The sequence below is a fragment of the Anas acuta genome, chromosome 6, assembly GCF_963932015.1.
Source record: "Anas acuta chromosome 6, bAnaAcu1.1, whole genome shotgun sequence".
NCBI lineage: Eukaryota > Metazoa > Chordata > Aves > Anseriformes > Anatidae > Anas > Anas acuta.
This window is the reverse complement of record NC_088984.1, coordinates 28,816,045-28,832,801: the sequence shown is the minus strand read 5'-3', so window position 1 is coordinate 28,832,801 and position 16,757 is coordinate 28,816,045. Positions and strand designations below refer to the sequence as shown.

The following is a 16,757-nucleotide window of genomic DNA, read 5'->3' as shown; positions in this document are numbered from 1 at the left end:
ACCTCAGGGCTGTGGGCTCACAGGGCGAGGAACCAGGAGACGGATGGGGTTTGAGCGGCTCCAGGTGGGGCTCACGCTGGGCCTAGTGAAGGCCTGGGGCCTACAGCCCGGCTCCATCAGGGCCATGCCCTCGGTGGTGGCTGGGAAGGGGCTGTCCCCATACATAGGAGATGCCATCGAGCTTTGCTGGAGCAGCTTCCAGCCAGGCTGAAACGCCCCGACCCAGAGCCTTGCTGCACACCATGCCCTGACCACCCCTTGGCATCACCACCACCCAGGTGTTCCCTGGCATGGAGCCTCCAAATCCACTGTGGGGCAAGGCAGAACAGCCCTGCTGGGGCAATCCCAACCAAACGAGCCAGAGGGGACCATGAGGAACCAGGATTTCAGTATTCCTGCTCCTCAACATTTCATCCCAGTGCCTAATGGGGGCTACAGGGAAGCTGGGGAGGGATGCTTTGTCAGGAGGAGCGTGGTGCTGGGACAAAGGGTAGTGGTTTTAAACTGAAAAAGGGTAGATTTAAATTAGATGTAAGGAAGAAATTCTTCCCTCTGAGGGCAGTGAAGTGCTGTCCCAGGCTGCCCTGAGGAGCTGTGGGTGCTCCATCCCTGGCAGTGCCCAAGGCCAGGCTGGATGGGGCCTGCTCTGCTTGAGGGGTGGCACTGGGGGGGCTTTGAGGTCCCTCCCACCCCAAACAATTCTATATTTCCATGATTTTTTTTTGATTTGGGGAGAGCTTTTTTGATGTGGGAAACACTTTCAGAAATATATACATTTATATGAGCAGATTGCTAACCCAGCTTGGAACGGAGCAAGAACAGATAGGAAGAGGCGCTACAAAACACCCACAATAGCCAGAAAGCAAGTTTGGAGAGATTTTAGTGCCCCGGAGCCCCGCTACAAGACAAGACGGTGCTTGCTCACACCATTTCCAGTGTGGGCACAGATCTCCCAGCCCACAACCCTTCCCCAAAAGCGACGACGCTCGCACGCAACAGGGCAGCTACAGGGCTCGGAGCCGCCCGTGGCCTCGCTGACACCGCGTGCGGGTGCGATAATGCTCCCCCGGCCCCCAGGCTTATCTCAGCACTAGCTACACTGCCTTCCCCTTGCAGTAAGCTATAAATAAGACAGCTTATGGGAAACGCAACACAAGGAAATGCCGGTTCCTGCCGCTTGGCTCAAGGCATCAGAATAAAATTCAGGCGGCACCGGCTGCATTTACTTCTGATTAATCAGTTGTGAAACGCAAAGCTTTAGCCTCTTATTAAGTTAGTTGTCAAAATAAGGTGCGAGTGCAGTATTTCGCTCAGGTCTCCAAAAGCCTGCATTTAAACAGCAGCAAGGTTACCGTTGTTTCAATTAAGGATGGCAACTATCAGGAGAAGTCTGGCCAAAATGTTCCAAGTTCAAAGAAAGTACAAGAACAAAGAATTCAGACAGACTGTATTAAAAGAAGAAAAACACGCTGAAACGCAGGAAACCACTGCCACTTCTCTGAAGTGTTCTTTCGCCTCCACCATTTCAACTTTTCCCCATTTAAAACTCCCATGGTGCTGATTTAACATTGAGAATATTCTAAACATCTTCCAAACACTGCCATGGCTTTCATCCTCAGACAAGGTGTTTTTTTTTTTTTTCAGTTCTTGTCATTCTCCCATTTCCCTGCATTTCCAACAGTTCAGAAGCCCCGATTATTTCCTGCAAATTCTTTTTACCTCCATCCAACTCATTCACTCCCACAATACATTATTTACTCAATAGGAACTCATTGTGTATGTGCATAAAAATACATCCACGGAATGAATTAGTCAATGTATTACATTTACCCAAACCTATATTATATTAAAGCAAAAGCCTACAAAAAGAAAAAAAAATCAAGGAAAAACCCTTAAATTTACTGCACACAAACCTGATGCTACTACGAGGTTTAGTATGGACTAATTGATTTTCTCAGAGAACCAACAATTCAAGCTTCACACTTCTACCCTGGACACTGAGTTTCCACAGACAGAAAGCAGACCAACGCCGATTCCAGCTTGGGTGCCCAGACGACAACCTGGATATGATGTGGACCAAATTAATTTTAATTTCCTACTATCTGCTGCAGGTGTTGTGCTGGTGACGACCGCAGCAAACCCCTAGGAAGACAGACAGATACTGTTATTACCCGCTTTTAGGGGAAGAGAAGAAAAGCCAAGTGATTTGCCAAAGGTCACAGAGTAAGCTGGCACCAAACGCAGAGCCTCTTCATTCCAGAGTAATGAACCGCTGGAATGAATCACAGATATTTTTAAGTCATGTGAGGAACTATCGTATTCCTGCAGAAAAAGGCCTGGATGCCTTTCTAACACACATGCCACAAAGCGCCGCTCAAACAAGCCCGGCCCTGATGCAGAGATTACAGGCCAGGTCTCCAGGGTGCTGTTATGCAAGGGAGCCTCGCTACGGCCATCCGCTTCCAAAGGGGGCTTGCAAGGACGAGGTGTCCATTTGCAGACACCTGTGAGTTTATTTTCCTTGTGGATGGGGATACATGCTCGGCTGAGATTTTTAATTGTATAAACTATACATTGCTTTAGTATAAAGTTGTGCAAAAAGCATTCCCCCAGAGGTCTACAGGGAACACACCCATGCTCCAGCTTCTGTGCCTACGTCTCCAAACCCCTCTTGGTGGGTACAACCCATACCATCCCACCTCCTCAAGCTCTGTCCATCACCTGGAAACCTCTCTGCACCCCAGGATCACTGTTCATTGATCTTCACCCCAAAATAGCCGCACCTTCATCGCTTCCCTGCTCTGTTCAATCTGTTCCCTCCGCAGCTCCCATCCCAGGGTCCCGGTGACATTTGCCATGAAGCCACAATTTCTGCCCAAGCAGTCACACAGAAACACCCACGCTGAACAGGGTGTCAGCCTATTTGTCCTGGTACAACTAAAAGAGCCAATTTGAATTAATCCTCTAATATAAGAGCTGAATGTAAGCTGTCAGCAATGTCTGCGACAAGACCTGGCTTCTCAAGAGCAGCACTGATGAGGTGCAACCATTTTCTCACAGCTCGACTCAGGGCAGGCCAGCCAAGCAGCATCCTCTATTCTTTTTCTAACATATTACACAGGTGTTTGTGTGTTCCTTCTGTACCTTTTGGGGTTTGCCATTTTTTGCGATCTTTGAGTCACAATAAATACGGTGCATAATATCTTGTACGTAATCATTTTGAGAAAAATATATTATGGCTGAGGGATAAAATCTACTCTGATAGTTTCCCTGTACAGATCAATGTTACAAAAAGTACAGCAGAAAATAGCTTGGTGTAAAATTTTTCTAATAAAGTAATTCCTTAAATATTTAAAGGACAGAAATAAGTTATTACAAAACTGAAAAGTACTTAAAAGTTTAAGACAATTTTGGAATACTAAAAAAAAAGCACACAAATGCAGCTCCTTGCAATATATATAAAATATATATATATATATATAAATATAATATATATTTTATATATATTATATTATATTATATTATATTATATTATATTATATTATATTATATTATATTTATTATATTATATATTATATATTTATATATATTTAAATATATTTTAAATTTTTAAAATAGATATATATTTTAAATGCCCTGTTCTAACAGTTTCGTCAAGTTTTAGTAGAAGTTGAAAAAAAAGTGCATTCATTTATTTCATCCAAGAAGCAATTTGCACGCTGGTGGCAGATCCACCCTCCTTATTGAAAATAAAATCACTTACCCAATGCCCATGATACCTCAACAACTCGGGATCTTAAAGACCTTCATAATATCATTACTGCATGACCGTCTTAATGAACAGGACTACAAGCATGGGCTAAGGAAGGTGCGTTTTGACCAAAATTTCATTGACTGTGCCCTTCAGTGCAACTTGGAGAGCTGCTACAATAGCTTATGGAGAATTCCTCTGTCTAGTGGAAATGGTCAGTTGTTGAATTTCGTTAGGAACTTTTAAACAAATTCACCTTACACAATTCACTAGCAAGAACTGTAACAGCATAAAAAATATATAGCAAAGTATCATTAAAATGTGCAGTACATTTATTCTGCATGATATTACAATTACAGTTCCAAGTCAGTGATTCCAAAGCCTTTTATTAGATCATAAAAACTTAAGACTAGCTTATAATGAAATCTCTAATCAAATATGAATGAATCATCCAATATGACACAATTTCTTGAATGAAAAACAGATGGAAAAGTAGTAACAATTGAGTGGTTTAAATCACAAGATATTAGTTAAGCCAAAGGAGCAGATATTTAATCATAAGCACTTGTTTCAAGTTAAAGGAGACACTGGCTTAAGGTAGACCTCAAATCAAGCCATTTAAGTGGCGAATGCTAATTCAGCCCCAACCATAAATCTAAAGGAGATGGTTGCGGTGTGAATGAGTTCGTTCTGCATTCATACCCAAATGAAAACTCTGCTGTCCCATTTGCTTGGTGACAGATGTGGTTTGGTAGTAAGAAGATGGCAAGGAGGGAGGACGACATTCCTACAGGTACTCTTTGAGAAGTCAGGAGAGTCAGTGGTTTAGGAAAGCAAGGACACACAGAAGGAAACCGTACAGGTGAGCTAAGTGCTCACATTGCCACCCAGCTCTCGAAAGACCCTATTTGTTGAAGACATCATCCCATCTTTCAAGGCCCGAACACTTAAGAAGGCAAAACAAAGTTAGGTCATTACAAATTGGCAGTAGTCTCACGTTAACTTGGCCCGTCAGCATTGCTGGGGTTTTCCATTTTGAAGTAACTAGGTTACACTTTTTGTTTGTTTACGCAGTGAACTGCGTCTCTGCCCGAGCCATTTTTGGGTATGGAGTGGGTTTTTGGGGGCAGGGGTGGGAAGCAGGTGGGCAAGTGGAAAAAGTAACAGAAAGGGAAAGTAAAGGTCTGTTTAATCAGTGAACAGCAATTCTCCAAATCAGCAGCTGGATGATTTTAGGCATCACTGCACAAGCCATTCACCTGATATTCCCTCCACTGTCCAAAGAAAAAGCAGAGCCAAATATAGTCCTGAAAATCAATATACGCCGGGGAAGAGCTTCTAGGATCTTGCTAAATGCATCTTGTGTCAGAATAGGAATTCCTAAAACCCTGGGAATGCATGTGGCCGCTGGGCACAGACCGACGGCATCTACCTCCCCCGTAGCAATAAACCATCCCTAGTTAATTTTGGCGTAAAGCACGCCGGGGAGCTCCGTAGCACAGAGCGCACCGATGAGAAGGAAACTTGGATCAAAGCAAACACGCTGCAAATGAAGCAGTCCTCGGCTGCTCCTCCACCCTCGCCCTCCGGTTCACGGGCAGAGCCACCAGCAGGCATCAGGACAGCGTGTCGGGACTCTCCAGAAGCCTTAACAGCCCTTGAAGGGAAACACAAGCACTTGTCTCCTAACTAGAAGCAGCACAATGTTTGCTACAAGCCACAGGACAACAGCGTTACCTGGAAAATGTAAGAGAAGAAAAAAAACCAACAACAAAGAATGCCACACACAGGCTTCATCTTCATTTCCAAGTCTCTTTAGGGTTGCAGATGCAGGCAAAGCACGCATAGATTGCATTACACACATGGAAAACAGGACATGGCAAAGTCACTGATGGATCACATCTGAAAAACGCAGTATTTTCCACCGAGAAATGCCTCAAATCCATGATCAACTTTCCATGAAATATTTATCACTTTTCATTCATTGCACAGTACTGTTATTTTTAGAAGAGCCAGAGGCAATGGGAACAGATTACTGATTAACAATTCAAGTGAGCCTTTAAAAGTCTGCTCGTATCTTGCCATCTCCTCCTTCTCTAAGAAGTCGAAAAGTTTAATATAAATACTGTCACGCATTCAAAGGCTCTTCCCTCCTTCACCTGCTTTTTGTACAAAAGCAGAAGCACAAAGCAACCTTTCCCTCGCTGGGGCAAGCGGGAGAAGGCTTATTGTGAAAATAACACTGCAAACATTCAGAACTAAGGAAATCTAAGGAAATCTAGATTCAATCACTGTGAATTAATAAACTGAACAAGGTGAGGGAAGAATAAAGAAAAATAGCATGCCGGGTCTTGCAATAAAGCAAACTTTCCTGCCAGTTACCTCTCATCAAAGAAAACAGTTCTGTATTCGCACACTTAAGATTTAAGTGCGGCTTTTAGAAGAGGAACAAGCCATTAATAATTCATCCCACCTCCTCCGTTTAATAACTGTTTCCTTGTGCTTAAGAAAGGAAGCGACAAATATTGTTTTCCAAGACAAAACACAACAAAATCGAGTTTAGGAGCTTCGGGCTCCTGCTATTCCTACTCCACAAACTCAGGACACCCACGGACCGCGTTTTGGCAGGCCCCCGCATGGTCCCCACTCCAGAAAACCCAAAGCTGCAGGAAAAGTGGTTTGGTTTTTGGAGCTTCACATACATGAATGCTTCAGGTCACACTAAGAGTGCTTAACGGGCTGGCAAAAAGACTCATGTCTTGTATCTATCCCCACACACAATCAAAGCACGGGCTTGAGCTGGAGTCCCTAAATTATCCTATGATTATGACCAACAAAACATGAGTTATGGTGCAGTATCAACCAAGGGAAGAGGTCCTAACGCTTGAACTTCCCTGCTGCTCTGCAGGGAGCTGCTGAGAGCCTCTAGATGTGCCAATTCCCTCGTCCGTCCTGCATAAATAACCTCCAGTTTGCTGACCGCATTCTGGGCGTGCTGCAACTTTTTAAAAACACAACAATACAGCAAATCATCGGGGGAAATTTGGGAGCCGGCTGAAGCGTTACACAACGCCTGCCTTGCTGAGCAATGAATTACAAAGGTGAACTTCACTGCTGCTTCCCGCTGGAAATACGCTGCTTTTATGCTCGTTGCAGGGGCTGCATTTTGTCCTGTAGGGTAGTAAATAGCAAAATGCAGTAAATACAAGGAAATAACCTTGTATTTACTGCAACAGGCATTAACCTGGCTTTACAGAGGCACATTAATGTACTATCAAGGTACATTAACCTGCCGTTTCTTCACTGTCTTAATAAAGAGCATCTTCACGGTGCTAAAATTAATACAGTAATTAATACGCTATTCTGACAGGAATAGCTGCAGCTTGTAAATATGCAAACAACAGGCTAACAAGAAGCTAATAAGCAAACAATGTTTCAATCTTAGTGTATGGCTTTGGCATTTAAATGATTTCTGAAGACCTCACTTTTAATGATGATTTACCCTCTCACACCCCGACACCGTGGAGAACAGGGAAGAGTATTTTTAACACTAAAGGACGAGCCTTTCAGCACACGAGCTACGCTTCCAGAGCCTGATAAAGCCATGCATCCCCATTCTTACATGTCCCGGTGTGAACAAGGATGAACAAGCTGCTGTCTGCAGAGGCATGAGCCTGTCGGGAGCCCCAAATCCTGGCTGACCAGCCAGCAATCTGAACCCACTTCAAAGCCCCACTGCGCCACGCTGATTTGGTACCTCTGTGAAGGGGCTTTTGAAGCAGCCACGCTATAGAAACTAAGCAAGTATCTGAAAATCCAGTGCAGGGAGAGGGCATCCCCTTCCTTTGAAGGGATAAATTAACAAAGACACGGCATTCTGCTCTGCTAGGCCAACTGGACTACCCACTCCTTCCTCTTCGAAGCCAGGATTAGTCTTTGATTTCAAAAGCCTGTAAAAGCACGTCACAATATTAGTCCAGAGGCTCTTGCAGACCGTTCATTCATACACACATCTGCCTTTTTTCAAATCGACGTGGAAGTGAGACTCCTAGGGAGTTAGGAAGGGCTCCTAACGCTTTGCAGGAGACTACTATCAATCAAGCTGCAAAAACCTGTCAGAAGACCACCGCAGTTCGCTCCCTAGCATGCACGATGGCCTCCCAGACCACCAGGGGTTTGCAGATGACAGCTGGAGAGCCACCTCAAGAAGCCCTGCAGCAGCTTTCCACCTGATCTGCAAGCACTCCCAGAGAGAAAGCTTCACCTAAGGGGCAACAAGCCTGGCTGCTTTTCCTCCACCTCTCCATGCAGCATCTGTGCTCTGCAATGAATGCCACAATGCAAATTACTCGTCAGCTGCACTGAACCACAGCAAAAAGTGCTGTGATTATCACTATTGCTTCTACCATAGCTTGGGGAAGCAACCTTGAAAAGCCACTGGGAATGCCATAGGAAGGGGAATTTCATTCCTAATTCAATAAACGTGCTGTTAAGTGCTTTACACCCACAGGTAACTCCAGAATGTCACCTTACACCACGACCAGCATAATGGGGAAACGCAGCTGGTCAGCTCAGACTTAGCCCCAATTTGCAGTTTCACTACTTAAAGCAAAGCTTTTAAGTTTAAAGAGAACTGGTTTACATCATATTTCTATCTAACATTTTTTTTCATGTGTTACAGATACCAAGCTTCATATTTCTAATACTAACGAAATTACTTAGGATTGTATTCACTTGCAATGCAATGAGCAACTGCAAAGTTTATACTGACAAGGAAACTACCTCCAGTAAGTCTTTTCAGTTTATCCAAAGTACCGTAAGTACAGCCTTGTAAAGAAACGAAACTCATTCTAATACTGAAGACATTCTTAACAAAGACCTATTTGATCAAATCTGGAAGATGGTTTCAACAGTACGTAAGTGATGTTTTTAAGCGGACTATCTACAACATATCTAGCTATTTGTACAATTGAGGTCTTTAAGACTGGCTCCCCAGCTTTGCCCTAAGGAAAAGGCATCTTGTTTTAAAAGCACAGAAGAAAAAAAATGTAAGAGGACAAGAGAACTCTATCCCTCCTTCCTTCCAAATGGATCAGTCTCCTTGGCTGCAGGGTATGTAAATTCACTGCTAAAAAGACGAAAAATACCCTAAAACACACAAAATACTTAAAACTGATCTGCTCATTTGCAGGACAATTCCTTCACATTTTTGGAAGTGGTCCACTGCAACTGATCCCAAACAGGCAGTGGCCACCTGCGTGCTCATGCATCTTCTGCTGACCACAGACGCTGCATCTGTGAGGTCCTTCCTCTGAAGATCTCTGAATTCTGCAAGTAGACATTCAGGAAAAGCAACACTGCACAATAACTTCGACAATTTATCCCCTTTTCTACCCCAGGCTAGAGGCGCAGTAATATTCTGGTGCTGCAAAAAGAGAAAGCAGCATGAACAGGTTTTATCGAACAGATGATAATATTCCCAAGCGAGATGTGGGTTGTAGGGGGGTTGTCTTGTTTTCCTTTTGCATGCAAGTAAAATTCAGAAGCACCAATTATAGATGATACATTTCTGAAAGGGGAAAATGTTTCTTTTCTTCAAATTAATCCTTACTTTATGCAAAAAGGAGAAAATTCATCTTCTTAAAAACACACCTTGCCGCTGACTGAATGCCATTCTACTCCATTCACTCCGAAAATGGTTTCTTAGAAATGCTCTAAACATTTAAATTCCATACTTGAGATGCTGCCACAGGACAGAGCCATGCATAGGCCTCGGGTATTTTACATCCCTTTGCCACCCTTCTACATCAGAAAAGAACAACTATCATGGATCAAACTTTGCTTGGTTTGTGGCAAAGAGAAAAACATTTCAGCTTCCTACAAACACAATGCAATGATTTTATCTCAAGTATAAATGCAACTCCAGGGATAAAGGCTGCTCACTGTCTACTGCCACACAGCAATGAGGGCACATTCACAGCACATTCATCATGAGGGCAACAATTCAGTCACTTTACCATGACCATGATGGGCTAAGGTTTTAAGCAGAATACCCCCGGACATGACTGAGCATTTTCTTTTTCCTTAAGCTGTTTTTCAACACCTTTGTTTCAGCCATGCCTGAGACTTGGAGCAACACCCCACAAACCCATACATAACTTGTTTTTCCAGAGCAATACTTGGTATTTCTTCTCTTAGAAGAATTTGCAGCAAACTTCCTATAGGTAATAATAATAAAAAATAGACACAACAATGGTTTGCCCAAGTCCATCAGCCTGACTGAAACTTTCAACAATCCTTTTTTTAAAGCTGACCAAGATACACAGTATTATAGGCAGGCTATATATATCAAGGCAGATAGGTAAAGGCACTTATAAGCCAGCTGATAAGCCATTTACAAGGTGAGTAGTATTTGCTTGCATTTACAAACATGCCAAAACATCTTTCTGCTTTTTGCCAAACACCTTTTAATTACCATTCGGACGATAAAAATATTTCAGATACACATTTCTAGCTCAGGTACGTGCTGCAAGGCTGAAAAGACACCTCCAAAGTTCAGCCAAATTGAGTAAGCACAGGATCCCAAGTGAGTAGCAATGGGGTGAATGCTGCCCAGAGCTAAAGCTGCTTCTTGTCCAAGGTCACTTTTTCGCTCCCCTAACCCCAGAATTCTCTCCTACCCTTCACCCACCACACACATATCCAGCCTGGCCTGAGTTTTCCAGCATGAGACAGGAATCCCCATGGCTCAAATGCTGCTAGAAGTCATCTGACCAAGAGACATTACTGCCTATCTCACGTTATGCCCACTCAGCACAAGCACAGCTCTCCTTTGATGTCTAGCTGTTTGTTTTTCAGCAGGCATACTGCTGAGCTATTGAACATACTCAAAACGTAGCCCAAGAGGCGAGAATTCCATAAATCCTGAAGAGTTCGCAGCACCTTAAAGCAACCTCCTATCATCTGGGGAAAATTGAGTCAGGGCACAATGAACTCTGGCATCAGGCTGCCCAGGCTGATCACCAGCATCAGCCTGCGGTGGTCTCACACTGATGGGCAGTTGAGCTCCACCACATCACTCTCTCACTCCCCTCCTCAAAGGACCAGGGGAGAAAACATGATGGAAGAGGGCTGAAGGGTTGAGGCACGGACGGGGAGATACGTTGGCAGCTCCCGTCACGGACAGAGCCAGGCTGCAGCTCCGGCCCGGGGCCTGCTCCTGCGGGGGCCGCAGCCTCCTCCAGGCCACATCCCCCTGCTCCACCGGGGGCTCCTCCACCCATGGGGGGGCTGCAGCGTGGAGATCTGCTCCATGTGGGACCCATGGGCTGCAGGGGGACAGCCTGCTCCACCGGGGGCCTCTCTCCTGCCCTCCTTCATGAACCCCACAGTCTGGAGCTGGCTCTGCTCTCACACAGGACACTGAGGCCTCCCTGCTGCCCCACATAAACACAGTGCACAGCCTTTTTCCTGAAATATTGTTACAGAAAACACAAAACACTACAAGCAACAATGAAACAATGAAACCAAGTCTAAAACCCATCCCACATTCATGCTACTGGCCATTGACCTACTCGCAGAAGAGAGGAAGGGGATTCCTCTCACACACCTGAGCAGGCCCACAACATTCAGTCTAGCACATGGATATAAAACGTGCAGGAAAACCTTTAAGTTGACCCACGTTACCAGGGAAGTCTTAAAATGAGAATCTCTCTCTGGGTTAGGAAAAATATAACCTCCCTTACTTGACAGACAAGTTTTGGAGCGCATGGAGTGAAGAGAGATTTCTCAGAATCTGAAGCCAAGCACTCGTACCTGGTAATGATGATCTCTTCCTTTTTCCAGCACAATAGCTCTTAACTCCTTACAAGTTTCCTTCTCCAAATACACATATAAGTCTACAAAAATGTAGGTTAGGTCACAGCCCATTTCTCCCCTCCCCAATCTACTGAAGTTGCTTTGAATAAGCTTCGTTTACATTTTTCCAACTTGCATTACCAGCAGCACTTAGATCTTCTGCAAGATCTCTTCCTTAATATAAAAGGACCTAAAGGCATTTTGGAAGGCAACCGAGCAGAGAAAGCTGGGCTTTTGGAAAACTTGAGCTCCTACCTGGAAAGTAGATAATGTTTCACGTATCAAATCGTGCCTAGTACAAATATCTCTGTTTGCACCTGGAAACAAAACACTTCTGGAAGAGAGAAGGTGGAAATACAAAAGAAAGCAGCAGACTGCTTTCCACAGCTTTTCGTGTATTTTGATGCAAACCGTTGTTTCCATTGTTTGAAGTGCTGTAACTGTGAGCCAAAAGATTTCCCTCCTCTGCCCCACGAGAAGCAGCCAGCCTCCAGGACGAACGCTGGCTGCTTTGCTTGCTTCATACCAGAAGGACAAGACGCAGGACACAGCATAGCGGGATCATTAGGAGAGGGAAGAACAGCAAATAGCCAAGAGCCCAGCATGATATGCTTTGATCAGCCTGTGTTTGGCTCTGACTTTTTGCTCATTTCAACACAAGGAGATTTTTCCTTAATAAGAGCAGCAACTCAAAAAAACGACTTTGTTTTGCAGTTCTCCTTTTAGGCTGTGAAAACACTCGTAAGGTGCTGTTTTGTTCTGCTGTCCTCTCCTTTCTAAGCAAAAACAAGCAGCTCCAACCAGGCTAGCCTCTGTTTAGCCCCCTGCCGAGGGTGGGGGCTGAGATATTTAAGCCTCCCAAGACTGCTGTGCTCTATTCTCCCTCCACTCCCAAATCCCACTCGCCCAGCCTGGGAAAGTAGATGTGTGCAAGTTCTGACACACTTTGTTCCAGCATTTTGCATTTGCATTCTGCTCTCCCACTTGTAAGATAGATCTGCAGAATATTTTACTGCATTCCCAGAATAGGAACAACATTTAATAAAAGTTTCTTCTTACCAGAGCTAGGCATGTGGTTCACTCTAGGTGGATTCAACAGCTCTACTGGCTGGTCTCTGCCAGAAAGCCCATCTGGAAAGGGAAAAAAAAATATCACATCAACTCTTTGGTTAGCTGAGCTATTTTAGGCATTCCAAGCAGAAAAAAAAAATCACTAACCAATTATCAATGCAAACCAGAAACACACAAGTAGCACAAATCAATAGAAACAAGAACATTAACAGGACAGCAGCTGCTTACTCTAAAGCAGAAAATAAAAGATACTGTAGCCCAAATTGTGCTCGGGTTTTCCTGGTCTTTAAATCCAACTGGTACTGATCCCAATCCAAGAAAATAGGCACATCAGCTTATAAACCGTACCATACAATACCTAAACAGCAATTCATTCCTTCTTCAGAAGAACTGAGCAGAGCTAAGGCAGAAACACATCCCTGTGAAGCGAAGTTGAAGAATGGCTGTAATATGCCAAGGCAACGCTAAGGAAAACTGACAAATCACTGCAGGAGATTAAAATGCATAGACATGCATAACAAGCCCCATTTTGCATAAGTTTGGATTTCAGAAAGGCATTAAAAACATACTTTGTAAATGATATGCAGAAATCCATCTTGTTGAAGCAGTTCTCTATTTAAAATATTTCAAAGATTATATCTTGCATTCAAGTAGAGTTAAAACAGAAGAACATGATACCTACTGTTGTAGACTGCCAGACCAGATTTTCTAGTCATCCATTTCCCTCCCATCCTTTCCCCCTATAAAAGCCGAAGCAAAAATAATACTAAATTCAAGTGAGTGACATCTCACTATGGTATGTTTTCCGTACTTAGGTTATGAAGACTTGACTACAGAAAACTTCATCTCAAACCCATTTGTTCCACTGTAAATACCCACACCTTTGGCAGTTCTGTCTCACTTCTTCTCTCAAGTGCTGCTGTGTTCTGCGCTGCAGCACAGATACAATCAAGCCAAACCCTGTCTGGAGACATCAAAGAATCCATCCCATCTCTCAGTCAAAGCAAAGGACAGTTCAGTACTATAAAAGTGGTACAAAGTCAGTGGAATGTTTAAAAAAAAATAAATCACACTTTTCTTCTCCCTGTTTTCTCCATTTCAGGTCCCTGCAAAGAAAGCATGGTTGGGTCTTCCCCATCACGTGCATGGCTTTGCCTCCACTGACCATATGCAAGCATCAGTGCAGCCTCAGGCAGTACGTCAATAAACTGAACGACAACCATGCTGAGTTTTCCTTCTCAAGCAAGTTAATTATTGTCCTGCAGATGAAACAGGTTGTTGACATTATACATTGTTTGCTTTCGGATTGTTCCTGCTAGAGCCAAACACCCTTGCTTTAAGCAACATTCAGCCATCGATATCCCCGAATTCACAACCCAGTAGTCACTGCAGATCAAAGACTGCAAACAGAGAGCAGAAAAATAGGGGCTACAGAAAAAGAGGCTGCGGCTCAGCCAGGGCATGCATCCAAGACGAGGGAGCACACAGGGTGAGCGCAGCCCCAGGAGCCTGCGCCTTGTCCTGGGTGCGGAGGATTTTGTGCTAAGTCTAAACACTCAAGCAAAACCAAAGCAGGCAAGACACAGGTTCTCTGTTTGCTGCATTAACTGATAAAAAGTCTCTGCTTGTAAGAAAAAAAGAAAGAGGCAGTTTGTCAGGAGATCTTTGCACAAAACACCTCTTCTCCTAGGCTACAAGTATGGATAAGAGAGGTTAAAATGAGGTTTAAACACTCTAGCTGGCACATCGCTTGCCCCCTCTTGAGAGATGAGCAAGCTCACACCCAGAGCACGCCAAGAGCACGCAGCCGGCAGTGTCAACACAGCAACACCCCGCTGCCAGCACGAGCTGGTCACCCTGGGGAGGTGAAGGCTGGCTTACCTGCTTTCTAGCAATCTAGGAGGGTTGTTGGGTTGTTTTTATGTTTATATTGAAGTGCTTGCAAACAAATTCACGTTTTGCTCCATTATTACTCCCTGTTAGTGCACACTCTCACTACAAGGCACAACAGCAGTGAAGAAGCCAGCACTCTGGAGATACTTCAGTCTCGTTTTATACAGATGCTGTGCCTCGCTGTAGAAACAGCACACGTTCAAGAGAAGCCTACGTTCTGCAACCCAACTTCTGCTCAGGACCACAGCAGCTGCCAAGTGTCTCAGGATCAAAACCCTGCAGCATGCACACTGAGCTCAGCCAGTAGCTGACTGTCCATACAATGCCCATAAACCTGAGCCCAAAACCAAAGCCTCAAAGAACAGAACACAAACCTCACCTCTCAGAGCAGATAAAAGCTCCTATTGCCTCCTCAGCTTCCTACAGCTACATGAAGGTGCTACAAAACCAAGCAAGTAATTTAATTTCAAGACACCAGGTGATCAATTTGTTCAGAAAAATAACCCTGCCTTTAACAAAACGTCATATGTACTGCCGGCACAATGCTGACCAAAAAAAACACAAACCAAAACAACCAAAAAAAAACTTAAGATTTTCAAGAAATAGAAGAGTGCCTCATATAGGTCTGAAGGAAGATTTTAAAACCATAGTTGCACTTAAAATGGTCTTGAATTCTCAAAAATAAATTTAAATTCTTAAATTCTCAATTTTTTAATTTTTTTTTAAATGAGAACTGACTTAGGGGGGGCGGGTCCTAAGGTGTGACTGTGCTCCACGTAACTTCAAAATAGGAAAAAAAATATTTTGTTTTACATGTTCAACCACAGAGCTCCACAGATCCTGGTGTATCATCACATTGGAGACAAACCGGTCACCTGGGGGTGCCTAAGCCTCAAGAAAAGCGTGTTTGCAGCTACTGCTATACTGTGTTTTCATCTTGCCCCCATTACTGAAGCCTCTCTCCTAAATCAGTTGCTGTATAACTGACCTTTGTGCAACAAGAGAAACACATGATGTTTTATGCCAGCATGTATTTAAAAAAAAAAAAAAAAACAAACAGTAAGATAAAAACTGGTCTGGGTCTGCAAATGCCAAAATGATTACAATCAGTTTCCATTGCAGAAATAAAAGTTTTACCCCCACCTCCTTCCTTTACAAAGCACTCAGCTCCAACCCTCTAGAAGCTTCACCATGCATTTATAGAGACAGCTTTGGCAATTACAGAACTAAAAAAAAACACACACAGAAGATGCTAAAAATATCCGTGCCACACACAGATCTACAGTTTTGTCCTTGTTATTGCCTAGAAGGGATCACAGGGCGCTTCTGCAATCCTGGAAACCTGGGCAGGGAGGGAAAGCAGCTCGTCTTACTGCTGCGGAGAATGCGCGACGAGGTCAAGCCATGCAGGCACTGCTTGGCATTTCTCCTGCCACCAGCCCGGGTCGGAACAGTACCGAGGCAAAGCAGATCACCTACAAAATACTTTCCTGCTCTCCCCTGGATAAATGTTTCCTCAGATACTAAAAATATTGGCGGTAGATGAATCCGTGTCCATTGGGTATGGATGAGGGCAGCTTGCGGAGGCAGGCAAGGAGGCTGCAGCGAAGCACGTGAGGAGGAGACAAACTGCAGAGCCCATCAGGTCTGGAAAGGAGGCATGCACCAGCGGGTCTGATTTATGGCTCCAGTTAGGGAACACATAGTATAGCTTCATTTTCAGATGGGTATTTCTACTCATTAATTAATGAGATGAAGCTATTATTCATTGGTGGGAACTTGAACATTTTATTTTTATCCCTGTCCGTACCGAAGTGCTCCAAAGAGTTGTTTAAGTTACTTTAAAAATATAATCCAAGGATACTTTATGTGGTAGCTGGGCTTGCAGGATTTAAACATGTTGGAAATAGCGAAACAAAGACAAGATGGCTTCGGTAACAGAGAAACACGCGAGGATAAAAAAATACAGAAAAGATGAAGAAGCAAAATGAACTAGAACAACCACCGAGGCAAAACCAAATTAGACAAGGGCAGCGAAGTACAGCTTTAGTCCTCCCTCCTCCCCCTTTCGAAAAAAATAAGGACAGATAATGAACGAAACAGAAGGCTGAAGCATTCAGCGAGCTCTTAGCTTGTTTCCAACAGAAAACTGTAAGCAGCCTTCCCATAATTAACTCTGATGAGT

The 16,757-nt window shown here is 43.9% G+C and overlaps 1 protein-coding gene across 21 annotated transcripts in view; it reads right to left on the bottom strand.

The window, feature by feature from the left end:
• HDAC4 (histone deacetylase 4) overlaps window positions 1-16,757 on the bottom strand; it is a 231,884-nt gene that overhangs the window by 138,847 nt on the left and 76,280 nt on the right. For 19 of the 21 annotated variants that reach the window (XM_068686151.1, XM_068686145.1, XM_068686152.1 and 16 more), the window contains one exon: window positions 12,668-12,739. The exons of the other annotated variants lie outside the window; for them this stretch is intronic. In XM_068686151.1, the coding sequence (XP_068542252.1) occupies window positions 12,668-12,739 (72 nt within the window). The remainder of the gene's footprint in view (window positions 1-12,667; window positions 12,740-16,757) is intronic. 21 annotated transcript variants of the gene reach the window in all.